Source organism: Notothenia coriiceps, unplaced genomic scaffold, assembly GCF_000735185.1.
Source record: "Notothenia coriiceps isolate Sejong01 unplaced genomic scaffold, NC01 NC01_scaffold00028425, whole genome shotgun sequence".
Classification (NCBI taxonomy): Eukaryota; Metazoa; Chordata; class Actinopteri; order Perciformes; family Nototheniidae; genus Notothenia; species Notothenia coriiceps.
The window spans coordinates 67,422-90,320 of record NW_011361126.1 but is presented as its reverse complement, the minus strand read 5'-3'; the positions used below and the strand labels follow the sequence as shown (position 1 = coordinate 90,320).

General features: G+C 40.4%; 3 protein-coding genes across 5 annotated transcripts in view; 2 read left to right on the top strand and 1 right to left on the bottom strand.

The window, feature by feature from the left end:
- The window catches only part of LOC104958167 (sodium/glucose cotransporter 5-like), a 20,577-nt gene extending 17,717 nt beyond the window's left edge, over positions 1-2,860 (top strand). The window contains exons 2-5 of one of the 2 annotated variants that reach the window (XM_010785885.1): positions 576-753; positions 855-926; positions 1,831-1,935; positions 2,477-2,860. In XM_010785885.1, coding sequence (XP_010784187.1) covers positions 646-753; positions 855-926; positions 1,831-1,935; positions 2,477-2,566 — 375 coding nt within the window. In that variant the 5' untranslated portion in view covers positions 576-645 and the 3' untranslated portion in view covers positions 2,567-2,860. Of the gene's footprint in view, positions 1-376; positions 754-854; positions 927-1,830; positions 1,936-2,476 lie in introns of those variants that run through there. The other variant, XM_010785883.1, reaches the window with a different exon arrangement.
- Positions 2,861-4,701: 1,841 nt separating this feature from the next.
- fam83gb (family with sequence similarity 83 member Gb) lies at positions 4,702-14,724 on the bottom strand. Of its 2 annotated transcripts, none has more exons than XM_010785886.1 (6): positions 14,348-14,724; positions 13,301-14,254; positions 11,069-11,236; positions 9,991-10,115; positions 7,982-9,350; positions 4,702-5,780 (listed from the first exon to the last, which is right to left on the bottom strand). In XM_010785886.1, exons 2-6 carry the CDS (start codon positions 13,853-13,855, stop codon positions 5,409-5,411), a joined length of 2,589 nt encoding a protein of 862 aa, XP_010784188.1. In that variant the 5' UTR covers positions 13,856-14,254; positions 14,348-14,724; the 3' UTR covers positions 4,702-5,408. The 2 variants fall into 2 exon arrangements, with proteins under 2 accessions (XP_010784188.1, XP_010784189.1); XM_010785887.1 differs by having other exon boundaries at positions 14,522-14,724.
- LOC104958173 (sodium/glucose cotransporter 5-like) lies at positions 13,854-21,847 on the top strand. The gene is made up of 8 exons (XM_010785893.1): positions 13,854-13,925; positions 14,024-14,063; positions 15,363-15,470; positions 15,560-15,710; positions 15,850-16,018; positions 18,873-19,088; positions 20,332-20,425; positions 20,596-21,847. Exons 1-8 carry the CDS (start codon positions 13,854-13,856, stop codon positions 20,787-20,789), a joined length of 1,044 nt encoding a protein of 347 aa, XP_010784195.1. The 3' UTR covers positions 20,790-21,847.
- The last annotated feature ends 1,052 nt before the right edge of the window (positions 21,848-22,899 follow it).

The following is a 22,899-nucleotide window of genomic DNA, read 5'->3' as shown; positions in this document are numbered from 1 at the left end:
TGTGTGTGTGTTTGTGTGTGTGTGTGTGTGTGTGTGTGTGTGTGTGTGTGTGTGTGTGTGTGTGTGTGTGTGTGTGTGTGTGTGTGTGTGTGTGTGTGTGTGTGTCTGTGTGTCTGTGTCTGTGTGTCTCTGTGTGTGTGTGTGCATCAGCGTGGCGGACTCTTGTCCACACCAGCATCTGCTGTACTCCACTGCTCAGCCATACCATACACTCCATTATCCCCTGGCAGAGTGTGTGTGTCAGCGCTGCAGGTGCCACATTAAGGTGATGTGTTTAATCATCAATTCAAGCAAAGGACAGCCCTCTTCACACATACAAGAAACACCAAATACGTTCAGTTACAGCGAGCTTGTAGTTCAGCTGAGCAGGGACTTTTACCAAGGGCTAGAGTGTGTGTTGGACTATGTGTGCGTGTGTGTGTGTTTGTAAGTTCTGTATATGTATTTCCAAGCTTTTATAGAGTGTAATGTTTAATTATTGGTGTTTAGTGTGTTTGCAGAGTAGGTCTACAGTGTCAGATTATGAGAGGCAATTGATGAGAGTGACTGTAAATGTGTAAGTGTTAGATCCACAGGTGTGTGTGTGTGTGTGTGTGAATACAAAAAGTGTGTTTGCTGTTGTGTGCATTGCTGTGAACATTGAGGATGTCCAACTCCACCACCAACTTCTACGCCCTGTCCCAGTCCTTCAGCTTCTCTGACGTTTTTGTCATAGTCACATACTTTCTCCTCAACCTCGCTGTCGGCATCTGGGTGAGTCAGATCTTTATGAATGTGTGTGTGTTTTTTTCTGCCTGCTTGCATGTTCCTTAGGTGTTGTGGATGCTTGTGTTTTTAACAGTTTTCTCTGTCAGTCATCATGCAGGGTGAGCAGGAATACTCTGAGCGGATACTTCTTGGCTGGACGAGACATGGCCTGGTGGCCGGTGAGTGTGTGTTGTGTGTGTGTGTGTGTGTGTGTGTGTGTGTGTGTGTGTGTGTGTGTGTGTGTGTGTGTGTGTGTGTGTGTGTGTGTGTTTCAGGACTCTGTATCATCTCAAATGCTTCTGATGTTGATTTTGTTGAAAATACCTCAGATAAATTCCTAACTCCTTAGATGTTGTGTAACATTTGTAGGATAAAGCTTTTTCTGATCAGCAAATATTATTGAGCTTAGATATTTTTGTAAATTAGTTAGTGGTTGATTATTGGGCACTTGTCTTCTACTTTAAGATTTTATTTTACAAAGCATATATGATAAGCTTTGGGAATACAGCACGAATATCAAATTGGCTGTTCCCTACCTTTTTGGTTTGAAGCACGTTACAGAAAAGTCTGTCTATAAGTTATACTTTCCACTAGTGTGCTTCCCACTCTCATTTAATAATAATGAAAATAATATTTATATTTTGAAAAGCAGCTTAAAACTTGACTTTCAAAGTATTGTGGCAGAAAACAGGAAAAGCAGGATACTCAGGAATAAATATAACAACAGTAAGGCCAAAGAAAATCAAGACAAAAAATATTAAAAGGAAGATGACAATAAGAACATGAATTTAAAAGAATGACAATAAAAAAAAATACAAATAATTTAAGTATATAAAGTAACTATTGGAGGCTGAACGAGGTAAAAGAAAAAAAAGACATACCAAATTAATATTCATTTAAGGATTTTCCTGGTCCATTTATCATCTCATGACCCCTTAGAAACATACAGTGGCTTCAGCTTGACCAGCTCAAACATTGAATTGTTAAACTGCTGCAGAATAAGTACTTTAACAAAAGTATGTTTACATTGTTGTAAAGGTAATGTTACTTAAACCATCTGAATTCTTGTTCTACTCACCACAGATTGGAGCGTCTCTCTTTGCCAGTTCAGAGGGCTCAGGTCTGTTTATCGGCCTCGCCGGCACCGGAGCTGCTGGAGGGATCGCTGTCGCTGGTTTTGAATGGAATGTGAGTAAAAGCACACACACACACAATTATCATCGTGCATGTAATTTATTTTGTGATTATGTAATCATTATATGGCTGGCTGAAAGAACAAAATATATTTGTGTAAGAAAAATTAACACACAGCTACAATAACTGAGCTCCATTTTGTATCTGAAAAGAAAACAGTTGACATTGGTATTGCAAAAGCTTTTTTATTTAGTTACTTGAACATTTCCAGACCAAGACATACATTTCATTGTGCAGTGTTCATATGTGTTATAACTTCCTTCAAAGGCTGTTGCAGGCAGCTTTCTGCAGGGGGCAGCAGTAGGACACCTTCAATATTACACTTTGTTAGGTGGTGTATTGAGCATGAGGCAGCAATCAATCTTCAGCAACATTTCACAGGCTTGCACATGCAGAGCTTGGCTTGCACATGCAGAAAATAAAAGGTTTTTTGTTAGTTTTACCAAATAAATGTTTATCTCCTTTGGCTATTGTTTGGGACATTCTGGTGAAACCTCTGTGTCCTCTTTCTGATTCCTTTCATTCTTTCTTCCAGGCCACCTATGTGCTGCTGGCTCTGGCCTGGGTGTTTGTGCCTGTCTACATCTCCTCAGGGGTTAGTTTGCATACACACCACAGTCTATGATACACACACACATACACTCAAACGGGTCCATAAATGCACTGGGATTCTCTAAGTCGTCTTTCCCTAATTCCTGATGATTTCTCCTTCACATCTCTCCCCAACCCCATTAACTTTTTCCCTGAGGTTAAGGAATAGTGATTAGGAAATAACTAGAGCTGTTTTTTTTTTTTGACAATTCGACCGCAACCCATGTCTGCTTGTCAAGGCTGGTTCACAAGGTGCATTTAGGTGTCAAAAGACATTCCTTGCCAGCCAGCACTCCCCACCTTGAAAATTCCCCAACAGGGTGTTAACTCGACACACACACACACACACACACACACACACACACACACACACACACACACACACACACACACACACACACAGGGCACAGGGGCCAACAAAGGAAGAAACTCAAAAGGACCACAATAGTATTACTACAGGGAAACAAAAGAGACTACATGGGAAACTAAAGGATTGCAAAGAGATGCAAAATAACCAGGAAGACTCACAACAACCCTGACATGTGGCACAACAACCAAAAAGAAATACAACTGTTCTACAAGACACACAAAGAAACTGCAAAGGGACACAAAACACCCACAAGGAGACTAAAAGAGATTTACAACTATGAAAAGGGTCAAAACAACCACAGAGACACACAATGACTATAAAGAAAGACAATACAAGCAAAAAGACGCAAAAAATTACAAGAAAACCACACAAAAACAACATAAAAGACACTAAATATTACTACAAAGAGACTCAAAGGACCGTGAGAGGGGGCAATACAACCCTGAAAAGAAACACACACTACAGAGTCCCTAAATGAATACAAAAAAGAGGCAAAACAAGTAGAGACAAAACATAAGTATCCAATAAAACAGATTTCTTTTTTTGTAAATACATTGTAATGTTCCCATACTACACCCTGACATCCTTTCCTTTCTTAGGTGGTCTTGCGGCTGTCATCTACACCGACACTCTACAGACATTCATCATGATAATAGGAGCTATCATCTTAACAGTCACTGGTATGTACACATAACAAACGTAAAAAAACACAACTGCAGTTATTTCTAAGGAATGTTTTGTTTGAGTCATACATTCCCTGTCCACACAGCCTTTCAAAAGATTGGAGGCTACAGCAACCTGGAGCGTATGTACAGCATGGCCATTCCCAGTAAGATCATTCCCAACAGTACCTGCCACCTGCCACGTGAAGACGCCATGCACCTGTTCAGAGACGCCGTCACCGGAGACCTGCCCTGGCCCGGCATGACTCTGGGGCTCACCATACTGGCCACCTGGTACTGGTGCACTGACCAGGTAACATGATACACAAACACAGACAAACCCTACTGCTGCAGATGGGCCTTTAGAGTACTGCAGGAATCCTAAAACCAGGAAATTAGATCTTAATGTTGCACTTCCCGTTCCCTTTACTTAAGGTCTATTGTTTTTGTTTCAATGCCTGAAAAAGGCTCTGTGGTTAACAAAAGCTTTATGGGTTTTCCTGTTTTAATCACCAACATAAAATAGGTCAGTAAATAGCCCACTCGTGAATTTTGAAGCTGACTTTGGGAAACAGGCAGAAAAAAAGCCCTCTATTGTTCCCTTTCGGAAGAGGAAATATTATAAAGTAACCTTAAAATTACGAAACAGGAGCTCTTTTAATTTATACTTTGTGTTCCATGGTCAACATTTTGAAGGTTTAAGCACTAGGTTTAGTTTTCCAGATTCCTTTCTACTGATGTGGTTGCATCCACAAATCTCAGTAAAAGAAAAAAACTCCACCGTGTTAACCTGGTTTTGATGATTTCTTGACATACTTATTTTGCCCCTTTTGTTTGTTTGTTTGTTCACCGTGTAAAGCGGCTTTGGGTCTCTTGAAAGGCGCTATATAAATGTAATCAATTATTATTATTATTATACTCAGACTTTAGGTTCCACAATTATCCTGAGAATAATATGCACTACAATAAATGTTCTGCCATTTATGAGGAACTACTTAAAATACTCAAAAACACACAACCACTTTTCTGGAGAATCTCCAGATTAGGGTGCAGATGTCTGAGGTTTCAGTGTAACACATTTCCTGAATATATGAGATCACATGCTATGTATCTAAACTGGTTAAGGCAACAACAGGGCTGGATAGCAACAGTTTTTCTTTTTATTTACAACATTCACTTTTGGTCCCACATCAGTGTTTAATATTGCATTTATACCAGTTAACAACACAGCAGCCCTACCCTAACACCATCAGTAACCAATCACATTCGTATCAACACCAGAGACTCTTACATTGTGTCAGCAAGGAGCCATAATCAACTGATCTTGCATGTTGTGGATACAGTTTGTCTAGGTTTGATATGGAAAAAAATACATCTTACAGTGCACAAGTCTGAATAAGAAAAGCAGGTAATGTAATTAAGAAATATGTTTAAGGCTGAAGTGCCTGAGTTTGCAGAGGACACTTGGTCACAGTAGATGTATTATTATCTACAATACTCATGTTTTGGGTTTGTTTCCACCAAGGTATCAGTATCTGCCTCTAAAATGTGCAATCTCCCACACACTCCCAAAACCATCCAGTCTGACGCTATTAGCCTTGAAGCGCTGGTTTTGAAGATGATTAATCTATTCTTAAGAAATATTATCAATTCAAACTGCCAACTCTTGTTAACATAGTCGAAAAAATCCCATCAAAAGGTTATTTTATGTTGAGCCTCAGGGTTTGAAAAGAGGGAATGACACGCATGCCAGAGATAGAGAATATTCCACACTGAAGAGTCAAGACTTTAGCAGGATGTCTGTATCATCAATCGTTCTCGTGTACCTTCGCTCGCCCACTCCTCTACCTATCCGCCTTGTTGTTTTCAGACGCCTTCTTCTGCGACGCATCACCTCGTGCCCTTAAGTGTTTAAAGTTGCTGAGTTTTGAGAAAGATACTCCTAGTAACCCTGATGGGCTGGTGTGCATGCGTGGCGCGGCCTGAGCAGCCTTCCTGTACCCCGGGCTGTGTCGCCGTGGTGACCGTCCGGAGCGGGTCTCTAGGCGCGCCTGGGCCGAATCAGGGTGCAGCGTTTGACCCTGCCAGTAACGGTGTCCTCCGATCACCGGGACAGCAGAATTGGTCGGACGGTGATAACTTCCAGGCTTGGCGATGATTACACTTGGGCCTCTCTGTCGCGAGTCACGACCCGGAGACTTGGAGGTCTGGAACAACTGGGCAAGATAAGAAGCAGAGATGATTAGGACACATGAAGTCCAGAAGAGTGACACATGGTGCCGATTTGTGAGGTTACAAAGGACTGAAAAGCATTATCGATTAGTCTGCTGATTAGTCTCTCGATTGATCGATTAATCATATCATATCTATAAAATGTCAGAAAATAGTGAAAAATGTCTGTCCCCGTTTTTCAAAGTCCTTTAAATGTCTTGTTCGTCAATCTAAAACACAAAGATAATCAGTTCATAATGATACAACAGAGAAAAGCCTCCTGAAAACTGCATTTTTGCTTGAGAACGTCTGCATCTCAGAAAATTCCAAACACTAGTTATTTCATCACAAGCTTCAACTAGTTCAGAATCCTGCAGAAAGACTACTCAGAAGATCCAAAGTTGATTGTTCATAGCACCAGTTTTAGCAGCTTTATAGTGGTTGCCTGTGAGTTTTAGATTACAGTTAAGTTTGTGATTTAAAATGCATATACAGGGCCATCTTTTGACTTTATTTCTGACCTGCTTAGACCTTTCTTAAAAAAACATTGAATTGCATTTTCCTAAATTGTTAGCATTTGTTCTTTTATTTGTTTTCATCATACTATGCATTTCCTGTTTGTATTTCTTTTTTAAAGTGCTGAAGAGTTAAAGTTATATACTATAATATTATTGTAATGTTATTATGTTCTGTGTTTAGGTGATTGTACAACGCTCCCTGTCTGCTAAGAATATAAGTCACGTGAAAGGAGCTTCGATCCTGGCTGCCTATCTGAAGATGCTGCCCTTCATCCTCATCATCCTCCCTGGCATGATCAGCCGAGCTCTCTATCCAGGTGCGTGCAACCACACACACCTTGTTATTTGCAAAGTTGGAAAGATAATGACGTAATTGTGAGCAGGTAGCGGCTTGCTTTGGAACCCTTCATGCAGCACACCAATTTGTAGTTGGGTTTATATAGATGTCTGTGTGTTTTCTTAGTAGAACGGCACATCCACCATAATGCTTGGGAACTTCTGCACTTGTCTCTGCATTGATTACCGTAATTTTCGGACTATAAGCCGCGCCTTTTTCCCCATTTTTCGACGCTGCGGCTTATATAACGGTGCGGCTAATCTATGGATTTTTACAGCTAACGGCCACCACCTTTAACTCTATGGGCTCTATGGCCGGTCCGCGGACCCCCTCCTTTAAGCGGCGGGTTCCAGCAGGAAAAGCTGGAGGCCGGAAAAGAGTGAGACAGGNCATTTTTAGGGGGAAAACGGTGGATCTGTCCGTTTCGTTAACAAACTGATAGGCAAATGGACAAGCAGGTAAAAACGGCCGAGTTGCTTCTCCAGACTNGGTGCGGCTAATCTATGGATTTTTACAGCTAACGGCCACCACCTTTAACTCTATGGGCTCTATGGCCGGTCCGCGGACCCCCTCCTTTAAGCGGCGGGTTCCAGCAGGAAAAGCTGGAGGCCGGAAAAGAGTGAGACAGGTAGCGCGCAAAAGTAAAAGTGGAACCGAGAGTGGTATGCCGCTGCTGCGGCTTATATTCAGGTGCGCCTTATAGTCCGAAAATTACGGTACTCATTTAACAATAGTAAAAGGATTTTAAGGATGAAGACGAGCCTTGTGTCAACATCTACATATTAGTGTTGTAAAGAGCTGAAACAAAAATATATTAAATTCAATTCATGATTATACAAAACAGAGAAGAATAGCATTTTCTCACAATGGAAAATTGGAGACTTGTAAATAAAAGAAATGCTAAAACTATTGATTGAATTTTTAAATAGTTAATGATCTGTCATTCCATGAAATTACTAATTATTCCCCTCTAAAAATAACTTTTATTTTCATTATCTACATTACCTCCTCTACCAAGGAGGTTTTGTTTTCATTTCTGTTTGTTCGTTTGTCCGCAGAAAAGTGAATTGCCCAATGTTCATTAAACTTGGTGGAAACGTTAAGCCTGGGAAAAAGACCCATAAGTATTTGGAGCCATTAAATTACAAGAAGGATACAGAAATATTATTCACTTCCTTTGAAATTGCAAGAGCACTATTTATCAATGCATTTTGCTATACAACTAGCAAAAACGGTTAGTCTGTAAAAAAAGGTTTTGAATTAACAGTTTATAATCCAAAGATTTCTCCAATTATTAAACAGAAAACAAGACAACCTGTTAAGTGCAAGTTGGAGGAAGAATGTAAATCACCTGTCCTATGTGCCTTTGCGTTGAGGGGTTTCCCTGTCTGCGGAGCTGCTGTGATTGGCGGATTAGGTCAGAGGTTTCGTCACTGCTGGGATCCCGCAGATCCAGCATGCTCTGGGAGAGGCGGGCCATCATGTTGAACCCGTCTCCCTGGCGATGCCCGCGGCCCGACCCCGTCTTCACTCCGTTGTTCAGCGGGTCACTCGGCTCTGGCGGGGGACATTCATAAAACTCCTCCTCTGATGCTGTGGAGGTGATTGAGGGGGCATCAATGACCCCTCGGTCGCACATGACCTTGGTGCTGTCCTGGCTGCCCTCGCCGGTGCTGCCAGAGTCACTTTCCTCCTTTTTAGAGGACATGCGGCCACGGCCTGGCTCCTCCCTGTTTTCCTTTTCTTTGAAGCCATCGAGACTTTCCAAGTGGTCCATTTTGATCAGAGTGACCTGTGGTTGTCCAGGCTCCTGTGGGGAGGCGGGGTCTATGACTAACTGCAGTGTGCGGCGTTTAGGAACAGGAGGGGCTGCAGGTTGAGTCTCTGCAGTTTGATTAGCAGTGTCTGTTGGCTGTGAGTCAGCAGTATCATTGGATGGCGTTGGTTCATTCAGTTTGTGCGTGTCTTGTGTCAAAGGTTTGTCAGACTGCTGAGGGGGCCCTCTGGAGTCTGTTGCATCAGTTTGGTCTTTATTTGGAACAATGTCTATTTGCTCTTTTAGCTGTTTGTTGGTTTGACTCACAGGAGTAGAGACAGTTGTATTCCCAGATGGATTCTCCGCATCTCCTGTAGCTTTTGCATCCTGAACTGAAGCGGGGTTCTCCTTCTGCGGTGGGAGCGTCAGTGGTGAGCTGAAGCGAATAGCCTGGCTAGTCTCAAACCTCTCTGACCTCTGTAAGTGGACCTGATTGGCTCGCTTATCATCCCTGATGTTGATAAAGCCAATCACGTCGCTCGGTGGGTCTGGGTCTGGCCAGATGGGCAGGTACGGGATCATGTATGCCTTTTCCAGATGGGCTAATCCCGGATGCAAGGGTGGTTCTTCGATGACCCCCCTAACACGTGCTTTCGGAAACTTGAGCCCAGTGGGATGACGGGAGTTCCTGGAATTTTGTTCAGAAGAATTGGCACTTGCGTGAGTTCCCCCGGTAACAAGAGCATATTTGGGATTGATGAGCTTCCTAGCTACAGCAGCAGACACCGGAGCAGGAGCCACCTGAGCGACCAACTCAGGCTCGTCTGCCATGGGGACTTTGTGGAGAGACACACCTCTGGAAACGAGGTAAAGGTCACAAAACTGAAAGTCGAAGGTCTCCACTGCCTGCCCCGTGATCACTGTGATGAGGTTACGGTCCAAACGAGATGAGGACCAGGTGAAGCTGGAAAAACACAGACAAGGAAACATAAATTCACAGCAGTAACTCACCTCATGTGCTCTGATTTATTTCATACTACATTTGTTCCGGCAATTTATTTTCCATACTAACTCTTTTCACTATGTCACAACTCCTACTTAGAGAAACGAACGTACACTTTAATTATTACACCAGACAGTCATGGATCACATCATGCCCTTTGATTGCATCGTGTGGGTGAAATGGTAAATAGGTAACTATAGATGAATAATTCACCATGTGTTGAGGGAAAGATTTATAGTTGTGGAAGATTTGCCTAGTTCACACAAATTAGTTTTGGCAAATAAAGATATGCATGCTACAACAATGCAAACATTTTCAATGTTGCAACACGTTCTACAATTATTGCCTTATGATTGTTTGCCATTGCCAACCAATAAAGAAGCAGTTTATCATCAAGTGTTTCCAAAAAAGGCAGACTTATTCCAAAGAGAAACACTGCAATTCATTTGATCCTATAAGACATTCGTGTGAAACTCCGTAGGGCAAAGTGGAACTAGTGATCATTTTGTGTACAGTAGGATTGTCTCATAGCTTTCAATGCAAAAATACAAGATATGCGGAAATGCACTGAGCTTGCACACACTCACAACACCCTGCTCACCTGTATGAACCAGAGATGGCTTTGTCTGCGTCCACTAGGAGGAACTTCTGGCTCAGCGCTCCACGCACCCTCTGTGCAGATCTTGTGAAGAACTCCACCCCACCACAGCTTCGCACACGCAGATTCTGCACAAAAACACAAAAGCAATTATGAATTCAGGTTTAATGCTTTGCAAAAAAGGAGGCTCTTAGGGATTAAGTGTGATGGGAGGAAGGATTTTATTGAACAAAAGGGAACAAAGGCGACAAGAGCATAGGAAGACAGAAAATAATGAGTTCTCTTTTTGCTCTTCAGAACAATTTTTCTTTATTAATACCATCGTAAACTTGTGTCGGCTGCACGTTAGAGCATGGACTGTATATCTGTATGAATGACACACCCTGCAGTGTTTATCTTTGGCCCTGTGATAAGGGTGTGGTTTCTGGCTGAGCGATACCTCGCAAGTAAATGTTCTGTGTGAAATGTCACAAGAGACGCGATGCCCAACAGTTGTAAAATGTTCACAATAAGAGCAAAGATGGCAGATAACAAAAGGTTGAAAGAAATGAGAGGTTTGGTGGTTAGAGCCGCGAGTAAGGAAGAAAGAGAAATGAAAGAGAAACATGTCACAGAGAGTAACGCGTGAGTGTGCATGGTTTATGTAATTATATGCAGCACAGACAGGAATGTGCTAAGTGTCTTCCTGGTCTAAAACACTTAGAAAAGCCCAAATTAATTAAATATTTAAATGTGTTTTTTGTTAACTGCCTAGACCAGTTCAACTCAGATAGGCAAAGCATAACAAAGACATTAAGCCAATGGCAAAAACAACTAGCTAGTGCATGCACCTTATTAAGGCCTGCAGACAAAAACCTGTTCCACTACGTTGATCATGCCCTTATTTCAAATGTTATCCCTTATGTAGTAATATACTTGTACATGTGACTGTGATGAAACATATTTATTGGACATTTTGGAACTGTAGCTTTTAAATGTAAACTGTTTTCTATTATGTTAGGCTATACTTATCAAGAGTAGCCATCTATTCCAACTAGCTCTTCTCTCAGTTTATCAAAACATCATCAGGGCGTGTGCATACCTTTAGATGTCCACGATGCATATCAGCTCTGCCACACATGGAGAGGAAGCAGGGGACTGAAGCCAAGTCAATTATTATGTATACAGGAACTTTGCGTTTGTAGGCTGCATCCAGCAGGTCCCGAAAGATATCTACATCTGTAAACACATCCATCACCACGGCTATCACCTACAAACACAAAAATAGAGGAAACCACAAATGGGGTTAGTGTTTCCTGATCTGTGGGGGTGGATTGTATTTGACAGCCATTAAATCCTCAAAGGAAACTAAAGACTAAGAAAACTGCATCTAGAAATTAAATAGACCCTCAAAACACAAAAACCGCAACTCTTATCATCATATGTCAATTACAAAAAATAAATAAAAATACAATCGACAAAAAAAAACAAGTTTAAAGAAATCCTTTACATCCACAGAAATGAATGTATAATGTAAGTTTTGATTTACTACCAGCTGTTTTATTGTATGTTTTTAATCACCATTTTGTAGTGCTTAACTAGCTCTGGTCTATAGGTGTTTTTTTTTTAGACGTCAGTAGATAACAACATGACAACCAGATTGTTTCATTTCAAATATTAAAAGATGTTTGGTTTACATGAGTGAGATTGTAGATGAAACACTTTACTAGTAAAGCATTTTTGAGGAGTGCATTTTAAATCAAGCATATTTTTTTTATTAAGCATTTTTAAAACTTTCAAGACTTTGTGCAAACCCTGTTCCTGATCACTTTGTCCCATAAAGAGATTGCGAGAAACAAATTGCTTCGCAGAGTGGTGACAGACTGTGAAGTGTCTGGATAGTGTGTGTTCTATGTATTCAACAACACAACACTAGTGACAGGATGGTACTCTTCACATAGCACTGCTATTTACTCTTCTCTCCTGACCAAGTTCCAGATTTAAAACTAGGTAGACTTTTGTCCCAAAGTCTGGCAACTTACTGATATGAAAGGCTGATCAAGAAAATAGCTCTGGGAAAAGTTCATTAGTGCACATACACAAACTGTACATAGGGACGCCCAGTTCAATTTAACAGCAGTTTTGGGGGGTAAAAAACGATTGGCATATGCCCTTTAAGCCGTAAAAAAGTATTTCAATGTATTACTAAATCCTATTAGTCTACTCTAGACTATGTGTATATGCGTCAGGATCTATGTATGTAAGAGGTAAAGGCTCCCGGGTACTGTAATCTTTTCAATGACGTCAGAGCATTTTTCACCACTGGCGTGTCAGGATCAGACTTGTTTTATTAAAACTTTGTTGTTGGTATTTGTGAGTATGTCACATGTGGGAGAAGAAAAAGAGGAAATAACGTTTGTAAGACAAGATGCCAAGACAAAGGAAACCAATGTCAACATGTTTAGTAGAAGATATGATTCATCCTTGTGTGCAACTGCAATGCTGTAAGCAGTGTTCAGTGTCAGACATTTCATAAAATATAATCATCCTTAGACTGATGTTTCTTGGATTGAACAGAATACAATTAAATACAAATGTTTGATTAATAATTAATCTTCCAATGATTTTGTTGATTCAATAGTTAAAAGCTCAAGATCTGTGCTTAAAGTTAATATCACACATTAAACATCTGCCATTTTGGAGAGTGCAATCGCAGAATATCTGAAATTACTGAAATGATTATCAAAATAGTTTCAGGATAATAGATTTGTTTTGTCTTCTTCACTGCCTTTTCCATGTTCATGTGTGTGCGTGTGCGTACTGTGTACTGTGTATGGTGCAACTATAGTTATTTACAGTGTTGTGAAGTAACTAAGTAGAGTATTTGACATGTTTTGCTACTTTATACTTCTACTCCACATCCACTTTTACTGCACTACATTTGTTTAATACCTTGAGTTACTTCGCAGATTCTATTTCATTATGTGAAATAAAGTCATCCTTAAATAAGGCTTTAGTCATACCCGGAGTAAAATAGCTACACTACTCTGCAGCATACAAAGTAGTTAATATAGCTGCACCTTTACAAGCTTTGATAAACACATTAATGAATCAATACTTATAATCAAAACATATTATATAATAAGTTATTCTGAAATGGGCATAATAAGTACTTTTACTTTTGGTAATTTGTGTTGATGCTTACTTGAGTAACATTTTGAATGCAGGACTTTTACCTGTAAAAGTATTCTACACTGTTGTTACTCAGGTACAAGATCTGAGTACTTCTCCCACATCTGGTTATTTATTTATCACACTATACGGTTGTTGTTACCTTCTGGGCCGATGCGATGCTCTTGCGCACCACCTCTTTGATGTGCGTGAGCCCGTCGGTTGGAGGTTGGGTGTACACGGTCACGCGTGTGACCCCTCGGTATGAACTGGCCTCGGGCCACCCGAGGTCCAGCTCCGCCACTGACGACTCTGACCGGTCCGGCCAGTACTGCAGCGACACCTCGCCGTCCCCCCCGTACTCCCCGGACCCCGGGGTAAGGTTCCCCGGGCCCGGGGTGAGGTTCCCTGGGCCCGGTATCATGCACCCTGGACCCGGTATCATGCTCCCTGGCCCCGGAGTATCTGGCTTCTGATGGTGCTCATGTCCGGGCCTGTAGGCCTCCGCGCTGTATTCAATCCGCTGCAGCTCCGGTTCCGAGAGGAACTCCCTGAGGCCGGTCTCGCGGATGAAGTCCCCGAACGCATCGCGGCCCTTGGTAACGAGAACCTCGATCGCCAGCCGTTGGTCCTCGCTGTAGAAAAACTCCGGTTTGCCCTCGCTCACGCGCCAGTTGACGTGGTGGTTGTCCAGACACTGGACCTGGGACAGCGCCATGGCATCGATATGTCCCCCGGTCAATAAAGAGTACAGTACCAAAAGAACCGAGCTGATCCAGTTTCCTCTCGTCGGTCCGTAGGGTCCAACTTACAAACTGACATTACGCTCCATAACGTGTCCGCGTGACATGGGCCCGTGTGGCGGTAAACATATTTCCATGTGAAGGAAAGACACCGCTGCAACAGTTTGCTCAACACAGACTCGGGTTTGCACACACTCTCTCTCTCTCTCTCTCTCTCTCTCTCTCACACACACTCAGGTGTTGCTAGAACAAAGCACCTCCACCCAACGCCACGCCTTTCACCTGACAGGGGCCCGGTAGATCCAGCGGCAGCCCGGTTCAGCAGATCCAGCCGACGGGCAGGCAGACAGCTGTCTGGGTGGATGAGTGTCAGCCTGTGAGTCAAAAACAAAGCGGAACACGTACTTGACAAATAAGTCATTAATCCTCCTTTAAAAGTGTTGAAACTGTTGGTGACTCAAGCTTACTGTTGTGCTGACAAGCCACTTTTCCTCTCTTTTTGTCTCTTTTCTAAATCATAAAGACCACTTAATGATTCCACTGTTGAGTTCCCCGATGGACACAAATTCGTAAATATCACTAACGTGGCACCTACGTGTCTCAACTTTCACTTTGTCCAAGTTCGCGTCGCTTTATTTTACCGTGTCTTTCTTGATTACGCTTCTCCAGACATAAAGTTCATCGAGTGCTGCTCCAGCGGTTTGGGTTTGCCCCAGGAATCCGGCAACGGAAGCTCTATCACCGGGGCAGAAAGGCGGAGTGTCCGGTAGTTGGTCGGGAAAGAGAGGCTGTTAACTCCACCCTCCTATTACGACCCAAATCGTGTTTTTCATCCCAAAACAGAACCCTTTGCGAAAGACAGTGGTGGGAACCATGGGACTTAGTTATTTTGTATCAGCTGCTGCTAAATATTAACTGTTCCCTGTAATGTGCTTAGAGCTAAATACATTATTTTGGTTTTATCTCACTGATAAAAAAAAGAACACATTTCCAATTTAGGTAATGCAGTGCAGATGCCAAACCTGTTGCTTATCATGTGATTGCTTGTTAATTACGTGTCACTGTAAAGTCTGCTAGATTTTTTATTGATGAAACATTAGGAGAAATAACTGATATAGGTCTGGATCAGGGTTGTGTTATACTTTAAGATTAGAATAAGGTCAAGTTAATGGTTATGTAGATATAAATGCACCTTACTGACAAATGATCTTTGTTGTGAGTTCACTTTTTATCACCTAAGGAGTTAGATGAACTATCTTACAAGTCAATGGAGTTTAAAGAGCTTTGCGTCTTGAAACTCTTTTTAAATCAAAACAGGCAGACTGTAGATCACAGGAGAATTCAGTGTAAAACAAATTAGGAATTCTACTTTTATTTTACTCCAGATCCATTACGTTTTCATAAGCAGAAGTTGCAGACAATTACACATACTCTGTCAGGTCTTCCATCCCTGTGTAAGTGCCCTTTTTCTTTATATCTCAGACACTGTAGGATGTGTGGATCCAGAAGAGTGTGTGAGAGTGTGTGGAGCGGAGGTGGGATGCTCCAACATCGCCTTTCCCAAACTGGTCATTGAACTCATGCCAAGCGGTGAGCATACTTTTTTGAATCTGTCAACTACTTTGATAAAGTTCATTTTTTACCTACATGCAAGTGTTCATCTGTGTGTTGTATTGCAGGCTTGCGTGGACTTATGATAGCGGTGATGATGGCAGCTTTGATGTCATCACTGACCTCCATCTTTAACAGCAGCTCCACACTCTTCACCATGGACATCTGGAAGAAGTATCGCTCACGAGCCTCAGAGAGAGAGCTGCTACTGGTCGGAAGGTATGTCACCGACAGATGAAGGGTCAGAGGTCAGAGAAAATGTGTTATAAATGCTGGACACTGGTAGCTGACATTTGGAAGTGCCTCATACTTCAACAAATCTGAGCTAGCCCTAGTGAAAGAGCTGTGACTATTTCAGGATTTCGACTGTGATCTTGGTGGTGGTGAGTGTGGTGTGGATCCCCATCCTTCAGTCGGCCAACAGTGGCCAACTGTACGTGTACATCCAGTCGGTGACAAGCTACCTCGCTCCGCCCGTCACTGCTGTCTTCACCCTGGCTGTCTTCTGGAAGAGGACCAACGAGCAGGTAACACGCACACACAAGTTATATAGATTAATCTCTTAATAGTTTTGTCTATTAAAAGGAAAACATGCCCTCCAAAAGAGCCCGCAGTCCAATGGGATGTCTTAAAATTGCTTATTTTTCTAACAAACACTCCATAACCCAAATATAAATAAAAACTCTGACTGATCCAAAAAAATTACAAATCTTTACATTTTCAAGCTGGAAGCATTAGATGTTTGCTATTTTTTGCTTACTGACTTAAACAGCATTAACAAAATCATTTTCTGTTAGTAGACTAATCTATTAATTGACTAATCATTACAGCACTAATAACAATCAGCTACACTATTACTAATGACAATAAACAGAATACAATCTTATTCCACCAACTCTTTTGCGATTCCTTTAAAGACGTTTATTTTTCAACACTTACAGGACTCGTTGTTGCAAACATAATCAAAATTAATACAAAGTTTACTACATTTTTTACACTCAACTTCTTGTCAAAACAAGAGTTTGAGGATTTTCTGCACTGTTTGTCCTTTCTCCCACACCGTACTGGTGTTCCTATTTTTTATTGGCCTCTCATGGAATGCAGCTGCCAACATCCCTCACTGCTTGTGTGGAGCACAAGGGTGTACTCACTCATTTTATGAAGTGTATTGTTTTGTATTTCCTATGTAGAAACCAGCATGAGCGTGTTGCTTTTTCACTTGAATAAATTAAAGTGATTGTTGCTGATAACAGAGTGCAAGTGAGGGAAAGTTTGATTATCACAAGATATAGATTGACAGAGTGCTATGAAAGAGATAATTCTGTCGTAAAAAAGGGGTTTCAGCCATATCTTTCAACTGCAAATAAAGACCAGTTCGAATTCCTGGGTGTGTCTGCTCACTGTGGACATGCTGTTTAACCACTCGAATAAAGTGGATTTTCAGGTTTTTCTTAGGTTTTTTATTTATTATAATATCCAACTCTGAATAAAGCTAGAAAGAGTCATTTTTAGTTTTCTTCTATTACAATAATTTGCCTAACCTGGTTACACACACAACCAATTAAGCAATTATAGTGAGCATGGTAGACATTGTACCTGCATGTTAGCATTGTCACTGTGTGTGCATGTTAGCATGATGACATTAGCAACTAGATCAAGTAGGGGTCATTACTATGATCCCAGCGACCTCAGTTAGACTTTTGTAAGGGTATTAACTAACTACACATAAATACATTATACATAGTTATTGAAATGTTTTGAAACAAAGCATTTAGTTAAAATAGATGTCTAAAACATTCACGTTCCTATCAAATTTAGCACAGATTAAATGTATATGCCTAGATATAGACCTGCTTAAGACCAAATCCATGCTTACTGGAGAAGTTATAAAAAGTCATAATTTTCTTTTTGATGTATCATTATATGATACCTGTGTACTAAGTTATTGATAAGGGCCAATAACAGTTGCTAACTGTTAAACAAAAGATGTGAGTCTTTTCTTTGTTTTTTCTTTACACACACGGAGCATATCGCTGTAAGAAATCTTTATGGTGCTGACTCATTGGGGTCAAAGGCTTCATGACACACACTGTCTTACACTGTAAAGAAAAATATAGACATATTTCAGTGGAAATAACAATTACATTTTTAAATGTTGTTTTTTCACATGTAGTACTTTCACATCAGAAACAAAGAGAACCCGATGGGGGAAAAAAAGGTTTTGAGTGAAGAGTGTAAGAAATGAGAGCGAAAATAAAACATAATGAGAAACAAAGTGCATGTATAGATGTTTGCTTTGCTTGCCTTGACAAGGTGATTATTCTCATGTGTTAAGTCGAAGCACACAGATGACATTCTTTACTGAAGGCTGAACAGAGGCAGCGACAGAGACTTAATTTGTGTCTCTACACGTGTGTGTACTTAAGTGAGAGGTGACACCATGCTGACAGATAATCATGCTGGGAAAGTGAGAGTGAATCAGGAAAGAACACACGCACCATAGTGAGGCTTTTAGCAGCAGGAAGTTCAGCATATTATTCAGTAAAGCATCTGATGATAGAGAGTTTAGTTTAATTAATATGGACATCACAGTAGCATTATAATTACTTAAGTGCACAAGGACCAGATGCACTGTGTTTGATAAAATAAAAGTACAGACACAAAAACAGGGTTTATAGGTAACACATTTGAAATAAAATGATAAAACCAGGAAAGAGCATGTTCATGACTTAAAGAAAACTGCTTTAAAGGAATCCATTTCTCATCCCATTAAATTACTATCTCCATGGTGAACGAGAAATAAAACAGTCTTAATTAATTCAAGTCAATAGGTAGTCTTAAATCAAAACGAAACTATCAAAACATGTCACACAACTCGTGCAATATAATCTAAGTCTCATTTATCCAGTCGTATGCTCCCTACTTCACAAGTGCATGCATTTGAGCTAAAACCTTAATATTTAAAACCCTCCTGCATGTCTCACGCTTTTGCAGACACGCTACTCTTCCATGCAAGTACTATACTCACAAAGTGTTTTAAATAGCGAAAATGCATGTGGTAATGAATAAATTATCGAAAACAAGGCTTATAAAACTGAGTGTAAGAATTTGTGAACAGATGTTTTGATACAGATTTGCTGTTGTCAAATGCTGCCCCAATAGGAACTCATCAACCATTTTCTACTTTTATGGATTATTTGTTCATTGCGGTCAATGCGAGACATACTTGAAGACAGGGGGAATTGTTGATTGACTTTAGGAGAAAGTATTCCTTTTCAGTTGTAATTACCTATGAAGATTTCAAAGCTGAGAATTTTTTCAAGACGTGACAATGGTGGCGCCTCATTGGTTGTGTTTCTATGTGTGTTTATGTGTATCCAGGGTGCGTTTTGGGGCCTGATGGTGGGCTTGGTGGTAGGTGTGTGTAGGATGGTGTTGGAGTTTGCTTTCCCGCCTTCCAGATGTGGCGTTGTGGACTCGGCACCTGATGTTCTGCGCAGCGTCCACTACCTCCATTTTGCCATTCTGCTCTGTGGGCTCACTACTATCGTGGTGACTGTAGTTTCCCTGCTCACCCCCCCGCCCAGCCCTGAACAGGTGTGTACATACAGATATAATAAAGATCCATTGTCCCAGAGGGATATTGGTTTTCATTGGTTTTGCATTTCGTCTGTATGTTGTCTCAACTGAAGGTTGAGCTTCATGTTACAAGACAGTCAAAAAGGCCTTGCCTTTCTAAATCCTAAAGATCAACATCCTAAGAGAGGAATCCTACAGCACAGAGGAAATATTGTTGCTCTCAATAGAAAGACTATCTATAATCTAAATGCTTCATATTTCAAGTCCTGTTAATACCGCCGATCAATTTGACACATTACATTCTGGCCTGTGTGTGAACTTAAACTGCTAACAGTTGCATTAATGATGTCATTGCACATTTTAGTACAATTTAGCACAGACAACTAATCACAAGGAAAGTCAGTACTTCATACCCATTAAAAATTAAGAAAGCTATGGTTGTATATAGGTGATTTATGTTAATTATGTTGAATGAAATTGAAGCCTGTATTTTTATTAGAGCTGAATAATGTTATAATGACAGTTTATTCTTCAAATTGTCTTGTAAACAATGAGTGTGCAACTTAACATGGGAAACCACTGATCTACAGTAGTGTAGTATTAATGGAATACGTAGGGAAATAATGTTATTTGCCAAATTGCAAAGTGTTATTAGAACACTAAATTACATTAAGCATAAAGACTAAATTGTGTGGAAACAGCTAGCCCGACTATATCCAAATGTATTTAAGTCTGTCTACCAGACCACGGTCAACATTATATCTGATGCGTTATATCTAGCTTTAGATTTCCATGGTAGACCTGAGAGTGATATTGATCCTCTCACCTATATAACTTATTTAGGAGTAAGTAAGTAACACTACAGGTGTTAACCTTTAACACACAGTTAGACATTGTACCTGATTACAAAAGGAAGAGTGTAAATCATATTACTTTTTGTTTAAATTTGTTATTCTTTTCTTGAAGGGTTTGGGTGTTATCTATTGAGCCTTATTGCGTGTAGCAATGTTACAGATGTGTACTGATGTATATTCTGTGAAATGTTGTTGACTTACGCAAAGGGACTTCATGAAGAGAGGCTTCAGCTGCAATACAGTATCTAATGGGGCTCTTACCAAACAAAGTCTCTTTAAGAAGGTTTAACTCTTCTTTTTCGCCAGGAGGTTGTCAATGTATATGGATTCTTTACATATAGTTTACACTGTAGGTCGTTGCAAGTAAATTCATGGAATCAATGGATTTCCATTTTCTTCTCCCACAGTTGCTTAACCTGACCTGGTGGACTTTGACTGAAGGGCCACAGAGAGAAATTCCTCTGCAGAAAGTGTCCTCTGTCAGCCACCGTAGCTCCCAGGGTAAGGGTCTGAATATTCACAACACTTGGAATAAAACCAGCCATCATGTGATCAACACTCACACACACACACACACACACACACACACACACACACACACACACACACACACACACACACACACAAGCTGATGTTATTGTTGAGTAACTGTGTGTGTGTCTGTGTTGCAGGCTGTGAGCCAACCCGGCGGGTGACATGCGGTCAGGGCACAGGGTTGTGTATCGCAGCAGCGCGGCGATCAGAGGAGACTCCAACTCCCAGAGTTCAGAGCGTCAGAGAGAGTGTGTTCTGGTCCAGGTTCTGCGGTGTCAATGCAATCCTGGTCGTCAGCATTAACATTTTTCTCTATGCATACTTTGCCTGAGTCGAGGATCATATTTCACATCCTGTCTCACCCTGTTGCTGAACTCCTGACAAAATCAACTCCAGATCCAAGAAGGTGGGGAAACAAACTGTGGTTTCTGTACTGATTTTACATGAATCCAACATAAATTCTCATTTCAAACTAAACTAAAAAACACTTAAGAGAGCACCTCTAACCAAATGTATTATTTTGATTATAAAAAAATTGAGATTTAAAGAAAAATCTAAGTAACACTTTAATTCATTAATTCATAGTTGATTATTTTGTTTATAAAACTTATCTCTCGTATTTTGTAAAACATAGTTTCAAAGTGTTAAAAGGGTATTGTACAAATTAAAATGAAGATCGTGGCTTGAAACAAGCTAACATCAATCTGCAGTTTATAAATGATGACATATTAACATAAGGGCATTACACACCATATATTTAAAGCTTACATTAAATTAGAATATACATATTTGTGTTTTTATGTTTAACGTGAAAATCTATTTGCTTAATTTTACTTACAATGTTATGTTTATGTCCTTATGTCTGTCAAGAAGAGTTTTGTGAACTTTAAGTTACTGTTTTAGTTTTCTTTCATGCTATTTGGCTTGTTTGTGAATATATATCAGAATTTCTCAACCTTTTCCGGTCCCAAAAATTGCCCAGCTTTTAGTATTTTAAATGAAAATACACACACTTGTGTTTTGAATGAAATAGTGCATTAGAGCATCTACATTTAATGGAGATAATGTGAAATAAAGGTTTTACAGATAGGTTCAGGGTTGTTGTTTGGTTCCCAGACATTTTACAGTTTATTAGTAATACAATGTGCCTCCTGTTTTTGTTTAACAGCAGACTCCCTCAACGGACATTAAACCCAAGGTTGAGAAACTCTTTTATAACATTTATGTTAGGTGCGTTTAGATATCTCTTTTTTAGTTTAGTCAAAAGACAGAATATCATGACAACCTGTCTAACAAATTTTTTTCTCTTGTGATATCCCAAATAAATTATAAGATATGTGCATTAAAGTTACAATTGTTGGTCCAAAAATAAATGCAGGTTAGAGTATTTATAATCAGATAATATCCCTCTTTATTTGGCTGCTGTACAGTTTACTTACATTCACTATGGAGGAGGTCAGAGGGAAAGACATGACGGTAAACAAAGCAAACATAGAGTTACATTTCACTTTTAAATAATCATTTTAATACATGCTATTGGTGAAAGGAGGAGATCGGGGCTCAGAGGACGAGTTGTAAAGTTTCACTCTAGAGCCGCAAAAATTATATTTCCTATCTATGAATATGACAATTGTTTTTTTTAATTTACTGATTAGCCAGATATTTGGGAAAACCCACTGAAGTAACATCTGTAAATTGCCTTTTGTGTAAGAAATACTGTCCAAATCCAAAGGTATTCAATCAATAGTATAAAAAAGTCAGCCCCAGCTAATGCAGTAAACTCACTTGAGGCAATTTTACAAGATTTTGCAGAGCTCTGTGGAGCTTCAAAAGGCTTTAGAAAACGATTTATCCCCATATGCAGCAGAGTCTCCCAAGACCTCTGAACAGACTTTGTTGTAAAATGCTTGCAGTTGGAAAAACTTCACCGACCTTGGAGAAAACACTGTTTTCCCCAGAGCTGACTGAGAAAAAACACTTTCAGACTATTCAATCACCACATATTTTTACTCCCAACTTGCCAAATACTGCAGCTTGGTCAGTGGTCCTAAACTTCAAACTAAAGCTGTCAATTTACGCCCTTAGCGTAAGTTTAGCAAGTGTCAGTTTCTGCTTGTTACGCATACAGTGTCTATTTAACATAGACGTATGTATGTTACATACGCAATGTAACTCAAACAAGTCAACATAGACTCCTGGTTTCATATGGGACACAAACACCAATCTTATGACTTATCCATTCACCCAGACCCCTCTCTAACTCCCTTCTTTTCTCCCACCCTAATTACGGCCATGTAGAGTGTTGTAGTTTGAAGCGTAGGCCCAGGGCCGTCTCTGGTCAACATGAGGCCCCACGCAAAGATATATGATGAGGCCCTCTGTTTCGCGAGCGTTGGTGGGGGGCTAGTGGAGCCTCGAAAACCACACTAATTGCGCCGCAT